This window comes from Myotis brandtii, unplaced genomic scaffold (assembly GCF_000412655.1).
Source record: "Myotis brandtii unplaced genomic scaffold, ASM41265v1 scaffold536, whole genome shotgun sequence".
NCBI lineage: Eukaryota > Metazoa > Chordata > Mammalia > Chiroptera > Vespertilionidae > Myotis > Myotis brandtii.
Window position 1 is genome coordinate 3,026,700 of NW_005369967.1, and position 22,344 is coordinate 3,049,043.

At 44.8% G+C, this 22,344-nt stretch overlaps 1 protein-coding gene across 3 annotated transcripts in view; it reads right to left on the bottom strand.

The window, feature by feature from the left end:
* Window positions 1-7,125: 7,125 nt before the first annotated feature.
* DCAF5 (DDB1 and CUL4 associated factor 5) overlaps window positions 7,126-22,344 on the bottom strand; it is a 98,079-nt gene continuing 82,860 nt past the window's right edge. For all 3 annotated transcript variants that reach the window (XM_014549135.1, XM_005877930.2, XM_014549134.1), the window contains exons 8-9: window positions 17,205-17,332; window positions 7,126-10,706 (exon numbers count right to left, since the gene is read on the bottom strand). In XM_014549135.1, the coding sequence (XP_014404621.1) occupies window positions 8,943-10,706; window positions 17,205-17,332 (1,892 nt within the window). In that variant the 3' untranslated portion in view covers window positions 7,126-8,942. The remainder of the gene's footprint in view (window positions 10,707-17,204; window positions 17,333-22,344) is intronic.

Genomic DNA, 22,344 nt, shown 5'->3' on the forward strand with positions numbered 1-22,344 from the left:
GGGGAGGATAATGTGCAAAGCTCGGGGGAGGATCCCTAGTGCACTCGGCATGGGGGGCAGGGAGAGAATAAAGGAGGAAACCATGGGGCTCACATGCCCTCCTCTCTGGACTGAGTTCCACCTGACAGAGCTTGGGGGAAGGACTATGAGGCACAGCTCTGGGAGGTGCCATTCAAGTAGACCATGGGGTTAGGGCCAGGCGCTCCACAGGCTGCAGAGGCATAGGAGGGTCCTGCCCTCGGGTGCCGAGAGTCACGTAGAGAGGCTCCCTTATTCTAGATTTTGAAGATAGGGACCCTGGAGCTTGCACACCGTCCGGGAATTGAAGAGGCCATCTACTGTCCCGAGGTCAGCTGTTCCTGGCAAGGGCCTGGCCAGTCTCCTTCCTGGCTGTCCAGGCCTTGCCCCTGGCTCTCTAGGCCCCAGGGCTTCAGGGGCAGAGTCCTTAATCTATCACTGCATCAGCTTCACAAGAGCCAATTCCACTTCAACACAAAGTCTAAATGATTTTGTTGGACACAACAGCTGATCCTCTTGAAGACATAGCTTGGCCTCTCAGGCCTCCTGTTCCAATAATTCCAGTCTATCCCGTAAGTCCGACTTCTTTCCGAAAGAGACCCCAGAGGCAGGCTTGCCCATGTTCCTCCGCCTTTTCGGGCTCCCATCCTCCTCCCAAATCTCTGCAGCCCCTGTTGTCCAGTGCATCGCGTTCAGGATTGGCCCACCAACACTTCTCTTCCCTCCCTTCTGGGTGGAACCCAAGAACTCGCTTTTCCCTGAATTCTTCATTTCACACATGCTAATCTGTAGAACAGTGGTTCTCAACCTTCTGGCCCTTTAAATACAGTTCCTCATGTTGTGACCCAACCATAAAATTATTTTCGTTGCTACTTCATAACTGTAATGTTGCTACTGTTATGAATCGTAATGTAAATATCTGATATGCAGGATGGTCTTAGGCGACCCCTGTGAAAGGGTCGTTCGACTGCCACAGGGGTCGCAACCCACAGGTTGAGAACGGCTGCGGTGTAGAATGAAGAGGTAGAAACCGCATTGATGTTTACAGGCAGGGGGTCCAAATCCCACCCCTCAGAGATACCATTTCATCTTAGGAGGAAATGAGGTTGCCAACTGCACCACGAATCAGGAGAGGAGAGGGGGTCGATGGGCCAGATGTAGCTGCTGACTAGACCCAACTGGCCTCAGGCGGAATAGACAGAGGGCCCTGATTCTGCAGGAGCCTGGCCTGGGACAGCCTCACCGGTCTCATCACAGAAGGACAAGCTGGCAGAGCTGTAGGCTTTGGACTCTGGCCTGAGCAGAAGGACAAACTTGCCTTCCAGCCAACTCTTGCCCCTCCGGTCAGCCAGACCTGGAATGAGACAGTCTCCACCAGCTGTTCTACCTACTGGGGCTGGGCCCAAGGCTGTCACGTTGGCACTGACCAGCCTTCCCCAGGAAGGCTCAACTTGGCAGCTGTTGCTCATGAATTCCAACCCAGGCAGCTGCTTGAGGAACAAAGTGCTGGAGTTTCCTTTGGGCAGGCAAGTTGAAAACTGAGATAATGATAAAGGGATCTGAGCTGTAAGCCGTTTCTCACAGCTAGTTTAGGAAAAAGATATTACTTACCGGGGCCCGACAGCCAAGAAGAGCACAGCGCTTTGAACCAGTTTTCTGGGCCTGCAACTGGGCGGATCCCACTTAAAACTTGTTCTCTCCTCTTCTGATCCTTGGTTGCTTACAACTTGAAAGGTCTTCCACTGTTGAGCCCCTGCCTTCCTAAAACCTAAGGACTTCAGCCCCCTCGTCCCCACACCTGGGCCTTTTATTTTTTTCTCGTTTCAACGTGTTGACTGCTCCTCTCTGAAAGGCATTTGAAGGATAGGGATTCATTGACACCTCCTGGTGCTGAAACACCAGGACGGGGCGTTCAGCAGTCCAGGAGTGGTCAGTTGCTGAAAGGTACAGCCTGGAGGGACAAGGCACATGTTAGCCTGCATGTAGGGCCCTTGTGTTGATTTTCTGAGGGTGGCCCAAGCTCAGCTGGCCCCATTTTTCCTTTGCATAAAGCTTTTCCCTCTTAACCCTGCCTCCTTCCGGGCCATTTCCAACCCTTTGCTACAGCTGTATACTGTAAGCAGAAACCCACTGGAATCAGGCTGAGTGAGGGTGGGGAGATCAAGGTAAGCACCCGCCCCCCCTAATTAAAGAACCACATCTAGGAAGAGCAAGATGTGAGGAGAGCACTAGCCTTAGGCGCCAGACCAAGCCACTCTGGCCTTGGGTTCTCAATCTCTAAAATGAGGGCTGGACTGGATGATGTCACTAACCACCCCACCTCCTTCAGGATAAGGTCAAAATGCTAATTTAGGCCTGAACTCCCAGTCTCCCCCACCCTTGCTCTGGCTTCTCTCCTGGCAGATGTGTTTTATTTGAAAAGCTTGTTCTCCCGAGTATAATTCCATCGCCTCTTTTCCATCAGCAATTGAAAACCTTCCTCTCTCATATTTCTCTGCCTGCCCTCTCCACGTGCCACAAACGGGCTAGATCTCTACTCCAGATCTGTCCTGAGGGTTTAGTGGGATGGGACTGAACTCTGACCCTTTTTCCCCTTGGCTGAGCCCGATGTTGCAAAATATTTAATACACACACACAAAACAATCCTGCATGGAAAACTCTGGTCAAAACCTTTCTTTAGCACAAGCACAGAGCATTCCCATGGCTTGCAACTCTCCTGATTCTCTAGGGCTGGCCCAGCGCCAGGTGGGGGAGTTTCAGCTCAGAAGGCCAGAGAGAAGTTTGCTGTCCCAGCTCCTGAGGTCTGGGTCATCTCCAGCACCACCATATTAAGACTTCAGTTTACTCTGCCACTCCTCCCCTACCCGCTGCAGACTTGCTGCCTAAGCAAGGATCTGGAGGCCTCTGTCAGCCAGACCTGGCTTTTTTTTTTTTTTTTTTAAAGCTCCCAGCTCTCGGAGTCTTTATAGACAGTTGGCTCTCCTAGTTGGACGTGGTGTCCAAGGTTCCAAACTCAGCTTTAGTCAAGTCCACCATAATGGGGATACATTACTTTTTTCCTACGGTTTCAGGCTAATAAACAGTAAATTCTTTCTCTGAAGGACTTACTTTCTATATGTCTTGGCAGACTCCATCCAAAAGCCTTCCTACTATGTGGTGTGCATGTTGCTATCAACAAGCAATGAAACCAGAAAAGAGAAGATATGCTAATGAAGCAAATACTAGTGCTTTCTGTATACAAGGCACTGGTCCAAGCTAACTAAATATATGCTCATTCAATCCTATAATATGCCAAGACAGGCATTCTTTCCCATTCTACAGATGAACTTGAGGCTCTAAGCAGTTATACACTTGTCAGAGATCCTGGCTCACCCACTGGTTTTGGTAGGCACTTAGACAGACCTGGGCAGAGCAAGGACGAAGGGCCAGATACAGAAGGTCACCAGGGCAGAAAGCCATAGGTGCCTAGCAAAGGACAATTGTAGGATGGGACCTTGCCTCCAGGGAGACCTTTCCTCTCCTAGCATATCGCTGGTCACATGGTTTGGATCCCCTGACCTTTCCTCCCTAGAGATAACATCTAGGCCTCAGTTGTATTTCAGCTCCATGCCCAGAAAAGAAGCAAAACCAGACGAGTGACGCCAAGACTGACGGCAGGATCAGCTGCACTGAATGACCCCTGCCCTGGTGCTGACCAATCAATGAGTAGAAACTCCAACCCTGAAAGGACCCAGCTGGAAAGCTGCTGAATATTCTACTGAGATCTTCCCCTGGGACCTCCCCTAAAATCTTCACCCTTAAAACCCTTAGGACAGAGGACCCAGGGCACTCTCCCTCTTGATAGCATGCTGTGCCTGTCCCTTCCCCATCACCATCCCCTCAGGCGTTACCATTGCCTTCCTCATTCCCAAGCTCCAAGGGCCCTTCCTTTACTATAACTTGTTTCCCAAGCCCATATCTTCTACAAATTACTTTTACTTCTGTGATTTTCTAAATAAATGTTCTCTTATAGTTTGAGTCTTGGCTCTGAATTCTTTCCTAGCCAAAACTCAAGTACCCAGGTTGCTGAACCCAGGTCCGGTCTGACCACCATCTAGCACCTAACACCTGGTGCCATTCTCACCATCCCCAACTTGAGAATTCATGGAATGGGAAAAAAAAAATCAGATTTCAGAGTTGAGAGGGACCTCTGTATTTGTTTTCAAGAATTTGAGTTAGGCTTACCAATTTAAGAAAGGGTTTTGGACAGACTAGAAATGTTAAAAAAAAACATTGATTCTGAGGCATAGAGAAAATGAGTGAAAAAGGTGGTAGGGGTAGGCCCTGCATAGCATCACTAATCTGTCTGGGAAGTCAAGTTGGGGGATGTTTGTTTCCCTATGAAAGCCTATGCCAATCACCAATAACCACACACTCACCTGTTTTGGGTATGCAGTATATTTAAGTGTGCTGGTGTTCAGGTGACTATATGATCGTCATTGTATGGAATGTATGCATTCTAGAAAAGGGAGTTTCTCCCAAACCAATCCTGCATTTTCACTGATGCCCAGTATTGTAAATGAAGACTTTTACTTGGGGATTTTGAACAGTCTTAATGACCAAGTGTTTCAGACACTGGTTCATGTCCTGTTCAATGCTAGTTCTGTGGATCTGGAAAGCTGTTGAAGCCACCATTCCTTCCACTGCAGTCTTCCTAATCCCCTTCCCTACAAGGGTCTTCCCTAGACCACAAGAACAATGGGGTTACTAACAAAGCCAGATAGAGGGAGACTTGTAAGCTAGCATTCTGTACTTCAGCTGGAATATCCCATTAGCTCATGGCATTGGGCTCCAGAAAGAAGTCATTTCCCAACTTCAGTCATTTGAAATGCTAGACATCCCATTTCCTTACTGTGACTGTCTTACAGATAAGCACCGCAGGGCCCTTCTGCACGGCTCCAGTAAAACCTGTTGTGTGAAATTGAGCAACTCCTCCTGCTTGTTCCTGGCCATGTTAGTGCTAGGCCCAGTGACGTTTATCTTTACCCCTAAACCTCCATTTTCAGAAGCACCTTATCACCTTTGTACTAACAGTAAAATGTAATGAGGGTACAGATGGCTTAGATTGTCTTTCACACACTTTTCTTCGGTTCATGTGGAAAGCACTGTCCTTTAAAGAAATTCAAAACCACTTGCAAGCACTTGAATTCACATTATTTCATTCCAGGATGATTACTCAAGGACAAACGAGCACTAAGACCGAAATCTCTCTTCTGAGAGAACCACACACCTTGTCCATTTTCCTGCCGCTGTGGGCAGGTCTGGACTCACAAGCCCTACTTTACCTTAGTGTTTCAACTCTGGCACAGTGTCTTGCTCAGGTCATAAGGGAAGACAGTCTTTCATTGGAAGGTTTATTTTCCTCACAAGAGTCTTGGCTGGCAAGATTTTTCAGTTAACTGGAGGCAGTTTTAGAGGCAGGATGTATAAGGCCTTTTGTTTGTTTTTCTTTTAAGAAAACAAGTTTGCAGTGCATGCCTGAGACAGGGCAGGAAAAGCAATCTGATATTTGGAAACATCAGAAACATTTCTTTGGGGGCTGTTTATAATGTTGCTTTACTGCCTCACTCACTCAGTTCCAACTGATAAAAGGGTCAATTCCAGACCAAGTAGATACCTCTGTGTATCCTACATTTTGTTGTTCAGATGTGACATTTGTCCCAATACCTAGAAGTGACAGTGACCATTGGCCAATTTTTCTTCTGGTCTTCAGTGTAGCTTTGAATCAAGTTTCCAACTAGGCAAGAATTAAACCAGGAAAGAAATGTAAGAAGAAGGATGTCTAAGAAACCTAGTCTCCCTTGGAAGAGAAGAGGAAGCCATGAGAAGTGAATAATAGGTTTATTTGCATATACACAGGAGAAGAGTTAGCGCTGCTGGGAGAGGTGGGCTTGTGAGGAGGTAAGGCTTCAGCAGAGGAAGGCACCTTGACAAACAGGGGACTCCGGCTTAGAAAACCAAGCACAGTAGCAACCTTCGTTTGCCCCAAGCCAACTACTCATTTACTTGCTGTCCTACAGACACAGGAATCACAAAACCAGGTGAAAAATAAAGTGGAGAGAAATAGTTTTATATATCTGGACCAGCCACTTAAAATTTTATGTATAGGATGCAGAAAAAGACATGAGGCACTTTTGAATAGCTCTTGATCTAATCAGTGCCACAGTCCTGCTGGTAAAAAGACCTCTCCTGGAAGAATCTGGAGATTAAACATGCCTCCCAAGTTGGAGCCTCTATACCAGTGGTTCTCAACCTTGGCTGCACATTAGAATCACCTGGGAATCTTTTTAAAATCCTGATTTCTGGGCCTCATCCTCCGGAAATTCTGTTTCTTTGTTATGGGGTGGGGCCAGTAACAAAGAAACAAAGAAACAGAATTTCCGGAGGATGAGGCCCAGAAATCAGGATTTTAAAAAGACTCCCAGGTGATTCTAATGTGCAGCCAAAGTTGAGAACCACTGCCCTAGAGTCAGCTACCCTGGGTTTGTAACCCCAGTTCTGATACTCCCTAGTTCCTAGAACAATGTCCAATACCTCATAGAGCCTCAGTTCTTCACCTATAAAATGGATAGTTATTGCCTCATAGGGCCCTTATGAGGAGGAAATGATTAATCTGTATGTAGTGCTAAGGGAAGCTCCTGCCACAGGGTAAGTGCTGTCATGGTATTATTATTGCTATTGTCATTAATAATATGACCTCTTTACTGGTCTGCCAGGCCCTCATGGGCAGGAACCAAGTCAGACCCCTTTGGTCTTCCATATCAGAGTTGCTCAGAGACATTTGCTGACTGAACTAAGGTGACCCCATTCCCCCCACCACCACCTCAGGATCCCAAAGGAAGGAGTGAGGCTGGGAGACACACGAAATGTCCTCCCCTCCTTGATGTTAGTGTGGCCTGGGGAACAGGACAGCCTGCTGCAGCTCCCAAGACTCCCTCCCACCTCTCCTATGAGGCCACTGAAGCAAATGTAAAATGACTTGGGCTTATAAAACCAGAATTTACAATTATCTGTGAATAGTCAAAGACAAATCATAAAACCATTTTGATTACAAATCCAAAGCAATTCTAATGGTTACAGAACCATTTTTATTCCCCCAGTGAGATTACAATTGTTAAATTGTAAGCATCCCCACTGCTACTCACACTCCTTCAGCTCCTTCTCCTAAGACAGTTTTCACTCCCAAGTCACATCACACAGACCAGGCACATCTTTCCTTTCACAAAGCTTAGCAAGCTACCTCCTTTTGGCTTAACCAACAACCTTCTATTTATAAATAACCCCTCTTCCCCCAGTGCCTAAATCCATCCGAGTCTTCATCCTGCATAGGTTTTCTCCCGTTGGTCCCAGTTCCAGTAGGGCAGGTCCTTCTCTAAAAGCATCGGTGAGGCCACACCAGTCACACATTGGTTCTCGCCTACACCAATGCTGACTGGGCTCCTAGTTGTCTAGCACCTTTGTGCCCAAGAAAGTGATTGTGTTCTCCTCTCTCTCTTCCTCATTTCTTGCCACTATTCTCCTGCCTTTTCATGACATTATGACACAAAATATCTGGTTATTCCTAGTCCTTCCTGTCTTGCACAACCCTTCATTGATAACCAAGAGACTGTAACTATCATTGCAATGCTGAAAATCTCTTGGTCTTTTCCCCTCTTAATCTGTATGTACCTCAATGAAACAGAGTCTCTTCTAGGAGCCAAGAGTCTTAAACCAGTGACTCCTCTCTCCACACACACTGCCTCCTAACAGACCTACGTAATAAGAATCTGTTACTTCAAGATGTCCACTGCTCTGCAAGATCTAGTCAGAACACCACAGCCTCTGTCAATTGCAAGCCTGGGGGAAGACGCTAGGCCCACCAATTCTCACCAATCATTTTGGGTTGAATTAAATTAATATAGTACCACACTCTGCTCTTTACTACACTTTTTAACACACATATAACATCCACTTTAGTAGTTTGAGCACAAAGTTCTTGACAGCTATCTTTCCCCCTTCTTTCAATATGCCTAGACGCCATCCCATAGGGCCAAGGAAGCACCTGCCGGCCTTCTGAGTGTCTCTTAGAACTAAGTATCTAACTGGTTAAAGTGTTACCCACAACTAGTTATATTTTATGGCCTCCATATAGTATGTGTTGCAGCATCACTCAATTTGTAATCAGTGAAATTTATCAGAGATCTATGTTCTTCTTGAATCCGATCTTAAGTGCTAACCTCTTATTAGCATTAAAAATGCTTCACTTTTAGTACGTCTATGTTAAATGCTCAATGTAGAAGTGCTACTGAGAGAAAACATGGAAGATTTCTTTAAAAAGGAACCATGCTTTCCTTTCCAGCACAGCCAATGGGCTGAAGGTCTGTCTCTATTCTCCTCCCTAGTCTTTCAGCACAAATCCACTACTCACTGGCGGCACAACCTGACTTAGCAGGTACTCATCGTTAAGACCAGAACACCTATGGCATGTAAACAAGGTGAGATGGCAGAAAAACACAGATCCATAGATCCTTTTCTGATGGAGAACTAAGGATAAGTCTGAAACAATGAGTTCACGCGTACCAGTGTACACACACACAAGAACAAATCAAATGTCTCAACAAGGGTTTACTTTGACGGAATCTAATCTGCACAGGTACACTATGCTCAAGTTTTACTAGAAAGGAGTCACTTGGATTTTTTCCCTTTCTTAGCACAGCACAAGCCAATGGACAACTAAACATCAGACCCATTGTTGAATAGAAGGGAGCAGCATCAGACACAAAATTCAGGCCCTGGTTTTATGTGCCTTTAATACTTTTTTTCCTTTCCTCTGTATTCACTAAACAGGATTAAAAATTTTTTTGTAAAGCTCCTTTTTGTAGCTTTTTGTTTTCCCTTTGTATATATCATGTTTTTAGTTTCTTCTCTGAGGAGGAATTCTCTGAATCTGTATCTTCCAATTCGACTCGGTGCCTTTTGAGGCCACCATGGCCATGAACAGCCCTGCTGCTGTCTATGCCTGGGGAGTCAGTGGGGTCCTCTCTCATTCCAGCACTGGGGGTCTCACAGGCCATTTCAGACCCACAACAATCTTTGTGTAGGAGTCCCCCTGTGAAGGACAAGTTATGGTCATTGTCTGAATGTCCTGGAGAAGAGCAGGCCACTGCTTCCAGCTCCCCAAAGTTCTGTCCATTGTTGTGAGGGTGAGGGGGGCGAGGGTGTAAGCGTCCATTATTGTGGTTGGCACAGATGGTTTCGAGGCTTCTCTCTTCACTGTCGTCAGATTGGGTCCTGGGACAGTTGCCAGACTCACTGTTGAGAGTAGAGCCAGATGCCTTGGGGACAGGAGGAGAAGGTGGCTCCTCGGCCCGGCTGCTCAGGGCCTTGCTCAGAGCCTTTCCATTGAGCTTCTTGGTTTCAAAAGAGTGTTCTACGGAGCCACTATTGTTAGTGTCCTGAGCGGTGTCCTCTGGTGCCTCTGCCCAAGAGTGGCCACTGTGCTCATGGCCTGGGGCAATGCTGGGATTTTTAGCAGAAGTCCCTTCTTTTAAAGCATCCTTGCTGCGGCCTTCAGGGGGTAGGTCCTGGTTCCTTTGGGCCCCCAAGGTGTTTAGACAGGTTTCCTTACTGGAGGAAGGGCCTGGGCTGTCCTTATGGCTGGTTCCCGCTCTCCCTTCGTCTGCTTCCCCAGACACCAGGGAGCTCTCGCCATCCTTATTTGAGTAGGAGATATAGGAGTAGCGGAGCCACTTGTAAGCTTTATAAATCTTGCGCTCCACCGACTCAATGTCTGAAGTTGGTGATGCCCGGCCTGGCTGCATCTCCAGAGCGGAAGTGCTCCGCTCAGGAGAGGAGGTGGGGGAGGAGGAGAGGTCATCCACTTTGATCTGGGGATAATCATAGTTGTCTTCTCCAATGTAGGTGTTGGCGGGCTTGGGTGGGGCGCTGGGCTTCTCTTCTCGGGGCGCCTTTTGCCGGCGCCGCATGGCATTCCGCTGCCGGGTGGACGTTCGGCGTTCATTCAGTTCCTCCTCGTCCTCAGAGCTACTAGAGCTGCTCGAGCTGCTGGACTCATCTTCGGGGCTGGGAGACCGAGGCCGGGGGAAGAGATCCGTGTCCAGTTCAACCTCACAGGCATTTTCTTCAGAGTCCGACTCATTGGAGAGCGCCAGGAGGCGTTTGTCCTGGTAGCGCCGCAGAGACGACAGGCGCTGCTGGCGGGAAGTTGCATCCTCGCAAGCGGGTGGCGGAGGAGTTGCGGCTACTGCGTTCGAGGTGGTGACCCGCAGGGGCCCCAGGTGGAAGGCGCTGTCTGCAGACTCGTCCACTGTAGGTGGCGGGGAGCGGGGCAGCGAGGCCGAGGACTCGGAGTCGGTATAGCCTGAGCGCTCGCTGACCCCCGCGTGCAGCTGGAGAATGGTGCTCTCGCTCAGGTCACTGTCGGAGTCAGAGCTCCAGCCCTCGATCTCGCGGCGCACCAGCGAGTCAAAGAAGGCCATCATCCGGGGGTCCTCCTGCACAGACTGGTTGGCGTAGTCGTGCGACAGGCCACTCCCACTGTTCAGCACGAGGCTGATATACTCTTCGTGGGTGTAGAGGCAGCGGGAATCATCCTCAATCCGACCGTCAAGGTCTCCGGTACATCCTGGCTGCTTGTACGGGCTCCAGATCTGCATAGAAGGTGAAAACAAGACCAAGGAAGGCTGATTGGAAAGTATTCTAAACCTGGTGGCAACAGAGAACACCAAGGCAGAGCTTTCTCAGATCCTTCCTGTCATTTAGCCAGGACTTGTCAACCAACTTTAAAAATAGTCTTTATCAGACTGGATTATATTGGGCACATATGAAAACCGAGGCTTCTAACGTCAGACGTGGGAAAAAGCCTGGTCTAGGCCGCAGCATTAGTCACGAGACCTAAGTCCTGTCTCTAGGCCCAGGATAATCACCTACCATCTCCCCCAAAACCCACCTGCCCCTTTCACCTCCTCCCTCTATTAGAATGAAAATTATAATACTACCCTTCATAATCTCAGAGGATAGAGGATTTAAAGATTGGCCAATGTGTTCAAAACTCTCAGAAGACTGAAGCTGTGCACAGAGAGGCACCACTTTGCCGAAGCGAAACAGACCCAGCAGTTAGTCCTCTGTGACAGTTAATATTTTAGCCTCTAACTCCACTTCCCTCCAACTGCAACATTTCTATTTTTAACTAATGGGAATTGCTTCTGGAGCTTGATGAGAATAGCCAACTGCCTACATTGCACTTCCCTCTTGGACATGCAGGCATTAGTTACCCAGGAAACTGGGTTCTCTTAACCAGGGAGTTGCTGGCTTGCTCCTCAACTCTTGTCACTGCAGGAATAGATAGGGCACCCCTCACCCCAAGACTGCAGCCCCATCCCTTAACATCCCTCCACTCCATGGTCAGAAACATGGATTCATAGCTAAAATGTGGCTAAACTAGGATTCAAACTCAGGTCTGTCTGAATGCAAAGGCCCAACTTTACAAGTTGAATAAATTATGCAAAAATCAAGTTCGAGGTAAATTAAGCTGTCACTGCAAATGAGGACAATTAGCTTCACCTGACTGCCAGACTGGTCCACGGAGCAGCACAAAGAAGCTTGGTTAGATCAGCTAGTAGCCATGGCAACTCAGATAAAATTCCAGGCGATTTTCTTGCCTGACAGGCTGGTGTCTATCTTTAGATGGCACCCAACCCAGAAAACAGTGGCTCCTCATTCCCTATGCTGTCAAGACAATGGCTTCATTTCCCCAAAGCTATCCAAAGCCAAATTTGCCTCCATAAATTTACTGAAGCCTGTTCCCTCCATGCTTTACTTGAACTCCTGATTGGTAGCGCTTCTTTGGAGGATCCCCACTTCAAGAGGGGCCGAAGAAACCTTCTAGGTTAGCTCTCTACCAATTCCCAATTCAGATTCATTCCTCCTCCAACTTGTGCCCTGCCTACAACTCCTCAGGTGTTCTCCCCGCTCCAGCTACATAATCTCACCCAGGGGAGTTTGAATACAGTGGTTCTCAAACTCTGGAGTTGCACAAGAATCACCTGAAGAATAATTATAACATTGACTCCTGAGCCCCACCCACCTTTAAAGATTCTGATTCAATAAGTCATGGGGAGGTGTCAAGGTTCTGAATGTTTAACAAGCACTCAAGGAATAAGCAAGTGGAGGGGAACCAACTTTTAAGAAACACTAGAATATAGTCAGTAGAAAATAAGTAGCAGAAAATAACAGATATATCTAAAGAGTCTCAAATCCTTTTTGAGATTCAACGTTTGAGAAACATTTAAACAGGGCCTTCAGCAACAGGCTCAAACAATAAATGATTCTCTCTGAGAACAGATGTCCAAAGGAATAGAAGTTTGTGGCTTAGAAAGGAAAATGAGGGGTACTAAAGGCAAAACCCTTAGGATGTTTTGTGGTTCTACACTATATTCTGGACCAAATCTCACACTTCCCCAGTTTAAAAAATGGTGAAATGTTACCAACCATGTGGTCAAACATGAAGCCAAATCTATATGTACTTCACAGAAACTCAGAATTTGTTAACAGAAGCACAAAATATTAATAGCAAGATGCTGGTCTAACTAGCCAATAAGCTAGTTTTGAGGTTCTAATCTACTACCCAGAGCCCTACGTCTTCATGTAAGGAATGAAAACCAAAACACTGAAAGTCAGCCTTTACTTGGACTCTGGAATACATTAAGCTGAGGCAGACTTTCATTCCTGAAGCTCGGAGTAATGGAACAGGAGGCAGGAGACTTGAGTGTGGGTTTTCACTCAGCTCCTACTTAGCTGGTGACCTTGGGTGAAGCTCAGCTCCCTCATCTAAGCAGTGAATAGATGTATTACCCAATCCTAAGATTCATAGACAGCCAGTTTTCTAGCCTTAGGAGACTTGAAGCACAGAGCTGCTGGAGCAGGTAGAACAGATAGGAACCCCAGCCCCATTGCATGTCCCTGTGCAAATGACTTCACCCTGTTCTGTAGAAAGTCCTTTTTCTCAGCTGTAGAAATAAGAATCATTTCTATAGTCCATACCAAAACACCAATAAATGTGGTGCTTTCTTTCATTTAGCAGTTGAATGCCTTAATCAGAAAGTTTCAGACTCATCCTCAAAGAGACTTTTGAACACAAGAATACTGATAGTCCCTATTATCTTAGTCCTCCATCATCCATAATATAAATTTCAAGCATTTGTGAAATTGTTTATTTTTTTACAGTGAAAGTGAGAAATGAAAATACAGCTTCCTGTGACATATGAAAGGTAGCTAGACACGCCTCCTCATAGGGCAAGGCTCATGAGAAAAGGAAGAGGGATGAGCAGCTCTCTCTTTCCAAGTCCAGTGAAAAGTTTAGCTCAAGAGGCTGCCGATGAAAAGGATACAGTTCAATTCTTTTTCAAATGTTCTCCACATTCTTTAATCTGGCCCGCCTCCAGCCTACCTTCCCAGCCTTATATCTTAGTCCTCCCTTCTTGTGCTCTTCACTTTGGCCAAATATTATCATTTTGGCCTAAACCGGTCCTACACTTTGCTGCTTCTGAGCATTTATTCATAAGCACAATGCTTGGAACACAGTAGGTGATCAATAAATATTTGTTGATTCAACGAAGTAATTAAATATCCATTCCCTCCATTTAGAATGTTCTTCCAATTATGCCTGTTCTTTTTTTTTTTTTGCAGTGTTTATTCTTCAAAATCTAGTTCAAATATTACATAAACTGAGATTTCCCCCATATGGGAAAAAATATCTCTCTCCTCCCACAGCACTTTTTAATGTCTCTTGTATACCTATTGCATTTCCCATTATCTTTATTTCTTGTCTCTCCTACCAGGTCATCAATTCCTAGGGGACTTGCATTACCTTTCTTTACCTTTGTGTTCCCTATAGGGCCTAGCACAAATGGCACACATTAGTTATATCACACATATGGGGTGAAAAAATATTGGTCTTTGAGAGAAAAAAAAAAAGTCAGTATTTGCCCTGCTGGTGTGGCTCAGTGACTGAGCGTCGACCTATGAACCAGGTCACAGTTTGATTCCCGGTCAGGACACATGCCCAGGTTGGGGGCTCGATCCCCAATAGGGAGCATGCAGGAGGCAGCTGATAAATGATTCTCTCTCATCATTGATGTTTATATATCTCTCTTGCTCTCCCTTCCTCTCTGAAAAAAAAAAAATTAAAAAAAATATTATTTGCCCCATCTTGCCCCTGCTTGTGTTTAACTACAAAATAGACCCCTCTTTTGCTAAATGTGAACATTCAGGGGGACAGAAAACCTGTTATGGGTGAGAAAAGGCTGGCCCTGACAACAGGGATTCTTCTCCTCTGGGCTAGAAAGGCAGCAGTGAAGGACAAACAGGGAGAAGGTGGGATAAAGTGGAGAGAGAGAAAAGCAGGAGTCAGGCTGGAGTAGAGCATGGTGGGATGATGTTCTTTGAGCCACTGACCCTCTCAGAAACAGCAAGTAGGAAAGTGACATTTATTAAAACAGTCAGAAATTGATAGGCACAGGTCATTCATAGGCTCTCCTGGGTGACATTTCATGGTTAGTGTTTTCACTTGACAGATGGGAGACAGACTCAAAAAGCTGCTTGAGGGTACCAACTGACTTAAGGTTTCAAATGGCTTGACGTGCCTCCTGGTGGGACAGGATTCAGACCCTACTGGAACCTAGAAGCAGTAAGCGCTATCGTTTAGTCTGGATAACCTCACAGAGAAAACATTTTCTTCTCTTTCTTCCCTGAGAGCTTGGCTAGTTTCCAACCTATGACCTTTAGGGTAAGGATTCCAGTTGACTAAATAGTAATTGGGGAGACTCAGCACAGAAGCATCCCAGATTGTATAGTCACGCAGGAAATTTTCTTCTAAAGGAGATGCCCAAGCAGAGCTCTCTGAGAAAAAGAATGACGTCAACAGACCTGGAGAGGGCATGCCAACCCATTAGTCATAGGCCAAAGGAGAAAGGACAGCAATGCAAGGGACAAGGCCAATTCAATGACTGCCCAAGTCAAGGACTACTGAGATGATCAAGTGCAGCAGGACATCAGCTTGCCCCCTTCCCACTAGCATGGTAAGTGTGGCAGTGCTCTGGGAAGAACAAAGAACAGGGCTCTATCCTAGCTTTACCATTAAGTAGCTGTGTAATTAACCTCAACCAGTTAATTTATATCATAAACATCATCATCTGTAAAAAGAAAAAGTCAATAAAAATGATCTATAAATCCTGTTCTAGCCCTATGGGGAAATGCATGCAATCATGAAAGTCACAGGACCAACAAAATCTAAATACAAGAAGCTGGAATAAGGACAAATAAGCATATTGACTGAAACTCCAACATTATATCTCTGATAGCTTTCCTTGCCTCAGATATAACTTGGTTTAATTTTAGATACCTTTTTTAAAGAGCAAAACAAACCGAAAACTACCAAATCATCACAAACCAAGTTTTACTTTCCCCCTAAAACAGTGGTTCTCAACCTGTGGGTCGCGACCCTTTGGGGGTCGAACGACCCTTTCACAGGGGTCACCTAAGACCATCGGAAAACACATATTGTTTTTGTGATTAATCACTATGCTTTAATTATGTTCAATTTGTAACAATGAAATTGGGGGTCACCACAACATGAGGAACTTTATTAAAGGGTCGCGGCATTAGGAAGGTTGAGAACCACTGAACTAAGGGGATGGTGTCTTCTTTTTTTTTTTTTTAAATATATTTTATTGACTTTTTTTTAAAGAGAGGAAGGAAGAGGGATAGAGAGTTAGGAACATCGATGAGAGAGAAACATCGATCAGCTGCCTCCTGCACACCCCCTACTGGGGATGTGCCCGCAACCAAGGTACATGCCCTTGACCGGAATTGAACCTGTGGCCTTTCAGTCCACAGGCTGACGTTCTATCCACTGAGCCAAACTGGTCAGGGCGGGATGGTGGCTTCTTAACCTCCAGATGGGGTTTAGAAATCAGAATTCATCAGACTCAAGATCAAAGGCCACTGGAAATGTTGCAGCGTACAGATAGTTTCAAAGCCTAGTGACTATTTTAAAAATGGTCTTGAGAGACAGAAGAGAAGGTGATATAACGACAGAGCAGAGAGAGATCTGAAGATATTGACCCTAGCGTGATGTGGCCACAAGTGAAGGAATGTTGGCAACCTCCAGAAGCTACAAGAGGGTGCTCCCTAGGCCTGGCTATCTCTAGAGCTTCAAGGACAGGAAGAGAAGCAATTTCTGTTTCTTGAAGTTGCATAAAGTATCTGCCAGGGTTTATCATGTGTCCAAAAAAGAGACACTGCACATTTCGTAAATTTACCTCTTCTGACCATGAGGAAGAAACAATTCTTCTGTTTTCTATTGATGCTTTTCAAAACCCAGTTCTTTACAAAAGCCTCTAAGTGAATATCTTGTGAGTTAATACGTCAATATCTATGTATATAAAAGCCTCAGCGACCATTAAGACCGGTTGACCGGTCGCTATGATGTGCACTGACCACCAGAGGGCAGACGCTCAATGCAGGAGCTGCCCCCTGGTGATCAGTGCGCTCCCACAGCCAACCTCCCACAGCCAGACAACCTCCCGTGGTCCCTCCCCCCAGCCGGCCCCAGTGGCCCCAATGGGGTCAGCCAACCAACCTCCCACGGTCCCTCCCTACAAACTGGGCAAGACACCCCAATCGTCCAATTGCTGGCCAGACCAAGGGATCCCACCAGTGCATGAATTCGTGCACTGGGCCTCTAGTATTTGAATAAATGACAATACATTGTTCCTTATCTTTAAAAAAAAGGTCCTGAAAGGAGTTAAGTTTTTTTTTTTTTAAATATATTTTATTGATTTTGCTTCCTGCACACCCCGTACCAGGAATGTGCCGCAACCAAGGTACATGCCGTTGACCAGAATCGAACCTGGGACCCCTCAGTCCGCAGGCCGACGCTCTATCCACTGAGCCAAACCGGCCAGGGCAGGAGTTAAGTTTTAAATCACTCTTTTTAAAATCAATTTTTCAATATTTTGTAGTATGCCAAAATAATTGAGAATTTTAATAGACTGTTAGTATGTTTAGATATGAGGCCCTACATACATTTCTTCCAACTGTGAATTGTAATAATTTCTCTAAAAGGACAGAATAGGAAGGTGCCTCACCTTGATAATCTTTTCTACACCAGAAGAGCAGATCATGTAGGTGTGGGGGTTAAATCGGACCTGGTTAACAATAGACCGATGCCCTTTCAGCACCATGAAGGCTCCGTTGACCACTCTACCAATGCCACCTGGGAAGACAGAAGGAAACAAAAATCAAATGAGGAAAGTATATATGTTCCAGTAATGGCAGGCAAACAGCTCTGAATTGGAATCGAGTTTCTTTATTAACTATTCCACCAGCAGATAGCTTAATCTTACAGATAAAGTTGCTATGGGAAGAGGGAAGATGAAATATCTCTCGGCATATGTGCTCTTACCAAGAGCCTTTATTTAGCCTTTAAGCATTGCCCACGCTCACCCACTGTAATTCCATTGTCAATGAAGCTACATCCACTTAAAACATTTCATAAGTTTTTTGATACCAAGATAGCATCCAAGTGTTACCTTAGAAAAAGCCAGTCATGAGCAAAATGAGACTGAACTGCTTGGGAACAGTTAGGCAGCTGAGCCAGGGACAAGCAGAACCAGAAGCATGTAATTATTCAAACGCACAAAAACATTTCTGGTCCATTTGCCCTCAATTTCTATGATGCAGATAGTAAACAAAACAAACAAATATATAAAACCACTGGGAAATAATGGAAGATATACTTTTTTTTTTTTTTTTAACCCTGGTAGAAGGGAAGAACTAAGGATAAAGAGAGGAGATTTGGGTCACTTTCATAATAAGCAGAGCCCAAGTTTTGAGAATCTGAATTAAAGTGTGTGGGCCTTAAAGATACCACGTATGGATTAGAATCAAGAGGCCACGATAGAAAGCTGTACTTTAAAGACCATCCCATAAACTTTTTTCTTCAATGGCTGAGAAAAGTACCAGAGGCCTGGAACTTGCACCACAAATGAATATGTCATCATTTATGAACTTGGGATAATCCCAAAGGTTCAACCTCACTGGTCAGGACATCACAGTCACACAGAACACATGCACCCAAGTCCTGAGCAAGGTTGCTTCTGAGCAACCGTCAACAACAGCTCAGTACACACAGGCCAACCTGTGACCCTAGCAAACTGGCAAATATGATGCATTCAGACACAGACAAATGAATGTTCACTTATCTAAGCAATAAATACCTTCTTAGTCGCTACCAGGAGCATGGCATACCCTAGAAACTATACCCTAGTGGTCTAGTTTTGGCTCGACATTCCACACCATCGTGCTCCCAATTCCATCTTGCTCAAATATCATTCCAAACATGTACTGTTTCGGTGTTTGGAAGGAATATGACTAAAACATCACTTCTCTAGAAACATTCTGGCTCTGGGGAAGGGGGTCCTCTGCTTTTGGCATCCTGATACAACAACTCTTTTGCCTCATGGAAGATATTCCTCTTTATTGCCATGTAAATATATATTTTTTATAACATCAATGTCTCAGACTGTACTGATCTGTCCCTTCACAGTGCCAACTTATACAGTACTAGGTGCTTCCTCTACTTGGTGGGTGACAAAAATATCCTTTGCCTAATCCCCCTGCCACATACTTGACATTACTAATATTTAAATTGTCCAGGATGGATAATACATTTAAAGCTATTCATATCTCAGCCTAACATCAAATTTGCTAATAAACCATAAAGGAAAAGAGTGACTAGACATAGAACTGTTATGATTTTATGAAGAAAAGCAGGATCAGAAAAGGTAAAGCACCAAAGTAGGATGCCACGACGGAATCCCCTAGACAGCCTCAGTGCCCTGCATTCCTAGGCTGGAGTGATGGGAGGGAAAAGTAACCTCAATCTACTCAAAATAAAAGGAATCTAAAACAGTTGTCTCAATACAGGAATCTCACCACCACCAAGGAGTTCCTTCAAGTCTAATTTTGTTCTATATGAGGTTGATTCAACAAATAGCATTCCTGCTCACGGTCTCTTCTGAATTCTATGTTTAACAACATCCTACTCCTATCTATACCCCCATGGGGGTGGTCACTAGCAAAGAAACTTCAGGTTAAACCTAGTACCAATCTCTTGTTTAATCCTACAAGGGATTAAAGTGCCTCCAAGAAAAGGAACTGAAGTAACTCAGAGAATTTAAGTGACTTCTTCCAAGTCATACAGCTAGTAAATGGCAGAGCCAGGATTTGAATCAGAGTCAATTTGGCTATAATGCCTAATCTACTACCTTTCTACCATATTGGTAGCCTTTGAGAAATGAAAGGATTTGAATAGGAATGAAGTAAGAAGCTCATAACTGATTTCCAAATCTTTCTAAATCTTTATCTTACAGATTGGTTTTCTTTTTCTTTTTTTCTTCTTTGAGAAAGAGAGGAAGGGAGAGGGAGAGAGAGAGAAACATTGATGTGAAAGTGAAACATCAATTGGCGGAGTTTCCTCAAAAAGTTAAAAATGGAACTCCCATTTGACCCAGTGATCCCACTTCTAGGAATATATCCCAAGAAAACAGAAACACCAATCAGAAAGGATATATGCACCCCTATGTTCATAGCAGCACAATTTACCATAGCTAAGATTTGGAAACAGCCTAAGTGCCCATCAGCAGATGATTATGCTAAGTGAAATAAGCCAGTCAATGAAAGAAAAATACCACATGATCTCACTCATTTATGGATAATTAAGACCATTACAAACTGATGAACAAAAATAGATACAGAGGCAGAGCAACATCGAACAGACTGTCAAATTATAGCAGGAAGTCCGGGGAGGGCTGGGGGGCATGGGTAAGAGATCAACCGAAGGACTTGTATGCATGCATATAAGCATAACCAATGGACACAAGACACTGGGGGGTATGGGAGGCTAGGGGAAGGTCAAGGGGAGAAAAAAAAAAAGGAGACATATATAATACTCTTTGTAATACTTTAAGCAATAAAAAAAAAAAAAGAAACATCAATTGGCTGCCTCCTGACCAGGGATTGAACCAGCAACCTTTTGGTGCACGGGGCAACACCCAACCAACTGAGCCACACTAGCCAGGGCTGGTTTTCGTTTTAAGTCCTGAATTTAAATGGGGTATCAATGCTTGAAAATTCCAGAACATGGAAAAACCGTTTCTATTACTCTTTCGTGCACTGTAACCTCATCTGGTTTCTCTTCTTGGTAGCAATTTTAATATGAAGTCTTCTCTCTTCTTTCCACCCAAACTGATACCTAGGAAGTCTGAAAAAGAGGAGGAAGCCAAAAGACCAAGAGACTGATAGTGTAAACAGCGACAGAAAGAATTATTGCTTCCATTTGTTTAAGGTAACCAAAGCTATGTACACAGAGTCATAGCAATGAAAGGGCTTCAGAAAGGTTCTCTATAGTTTCTTTTCTGGTTTCCAGGTTTCAAGTGATTGGCTACAGCTGCTACTATATAGTTAGATACAATGATTTTTAGAGAATAAATTTTTATCAGTTCTGGAGATTGAGTAATTCAGATAGGTAAGATTTCTTTATTCTAAAATGGCTAAAGTAAAAATACCAGCATCAGTAAGAATGCTGGGGTCTCCCTCTCCTCCATTACTTAGCCAGACCCTGCCCATCATTAGATGGATCAATTTGAAAGGAGCTAGGCAGAGATTATTTCTTCCAACAACTACATGACCTATATACTCCCCTGAGGGTCATCTCTAGACTATAGGTCAGGGGCCTGGTGAGGATCAACCTCACCCATGGTTACCAAATGAAGCCATGACCTAATCATTAATAATGGGTACCAATGAATAAATTAGGACACACCCAGGAAAAATGGCACTCATCCTTGAGCTGTCATTTATTTGTACAGTTCTGTACAAACCGATGGTCATTTCTCTGGTGCATCAGTTTGGCCAGCTCAACCAAACATGTTAGCACCACTTTGTAGATCTCTTTAACAAGTCAAGGCCAAAGTTCCCTTATTTCCATCTTTCCTTTGGTTCAGTAGAGATAATAGGGAGGTGGGGAAGGCTATAAATCAGACTCTAAAACCTCAGAAAATAAAATAATTGGGCCATCTCATAAGATTCCAACATCAGTGACTCACTCACTACCTTAGGGGATTTAGGAAACATAAAGGGACTCAGAGATGACCCCTTGCTTAGAACTCTGAAAAAGACCTTTCTAAAATGCCAAGGCCAAATGTTCCCCTAGAGAAGAGAAGGCTCCTTAGAAGGCTCCAAGTGTATAGGTCCTCATTTCCCTCCCCTTCTTTACCTATGCTCCTCTTTTCACAACATTCAGCCAGAGACTTGTCCCTCAGGCTCCTCAAGGGTCAGGGACACCACTCTCATTTCCCACTAACTTGTTACTTCTCTTTTTGTCAATTTAATTTGCTTCAACAAAGTCCTCCAAGAATGACTATGCTTTCAACTCAAAAGCTAAAAGCAACCTGGTCATGTTTTTTTGATGCCTTAGTCTAACAGCAACTTATCAATCATGCTACAAAGTGGTCCTCAATGGCACTTGGGGCTACAGAACAGGACACTGCTCCCCATCTTCCCCAATCTAGTCCATCAGGAAATTCTGAGGGTTTTACCTTCATAGTATATCTAGATTACAACCCTATTGCCTCGGTTCATGCCACTATCACCACACAACTATATAATGTGACACTCTTGCTAGTTCTCATTTCTATGGTTGGCAGCCTCGTTCAACTCAGTAACGGGAGTGATCCTGTTAAAATAAGTCGGATCATGTCATTCCTCTGCTCAGAATTCTCTAATGGCTCTCTATTTCACTCACAATAAGAACCCATGACTAGACACCCTGTGTCCCACTTACCTCTATGACTTCAACCCCTACATACTCTCCCCCCTCCCTCGCTCTGCTTCAACAGATTGATTTCCTTGCTGTTTCTCATACACACCAGGCACATTTTAACTTTAGAACCTTTGCACTGATTTTACCTGAAAGGTTCTTCCCCCAGATTTCTGCATGGCTAACTCCCTCACCACTTTGAGGATTTGCTCAAATGTGATTTTCTCCATGAGGCTTATACTAAATATCCTATCAAAAACTGCACTTCCCTGATCCCCCTCCCCCAATACCACTTCCTGTCCCCCTTATTCTGCTCTACTTTTCCTTTTCCATGGTACTTCCAACTTTTTAAACATAGTATATAATTTATTGTGTCTGTTGTTCATTGTCTGCTTTCCCCTCTAGAA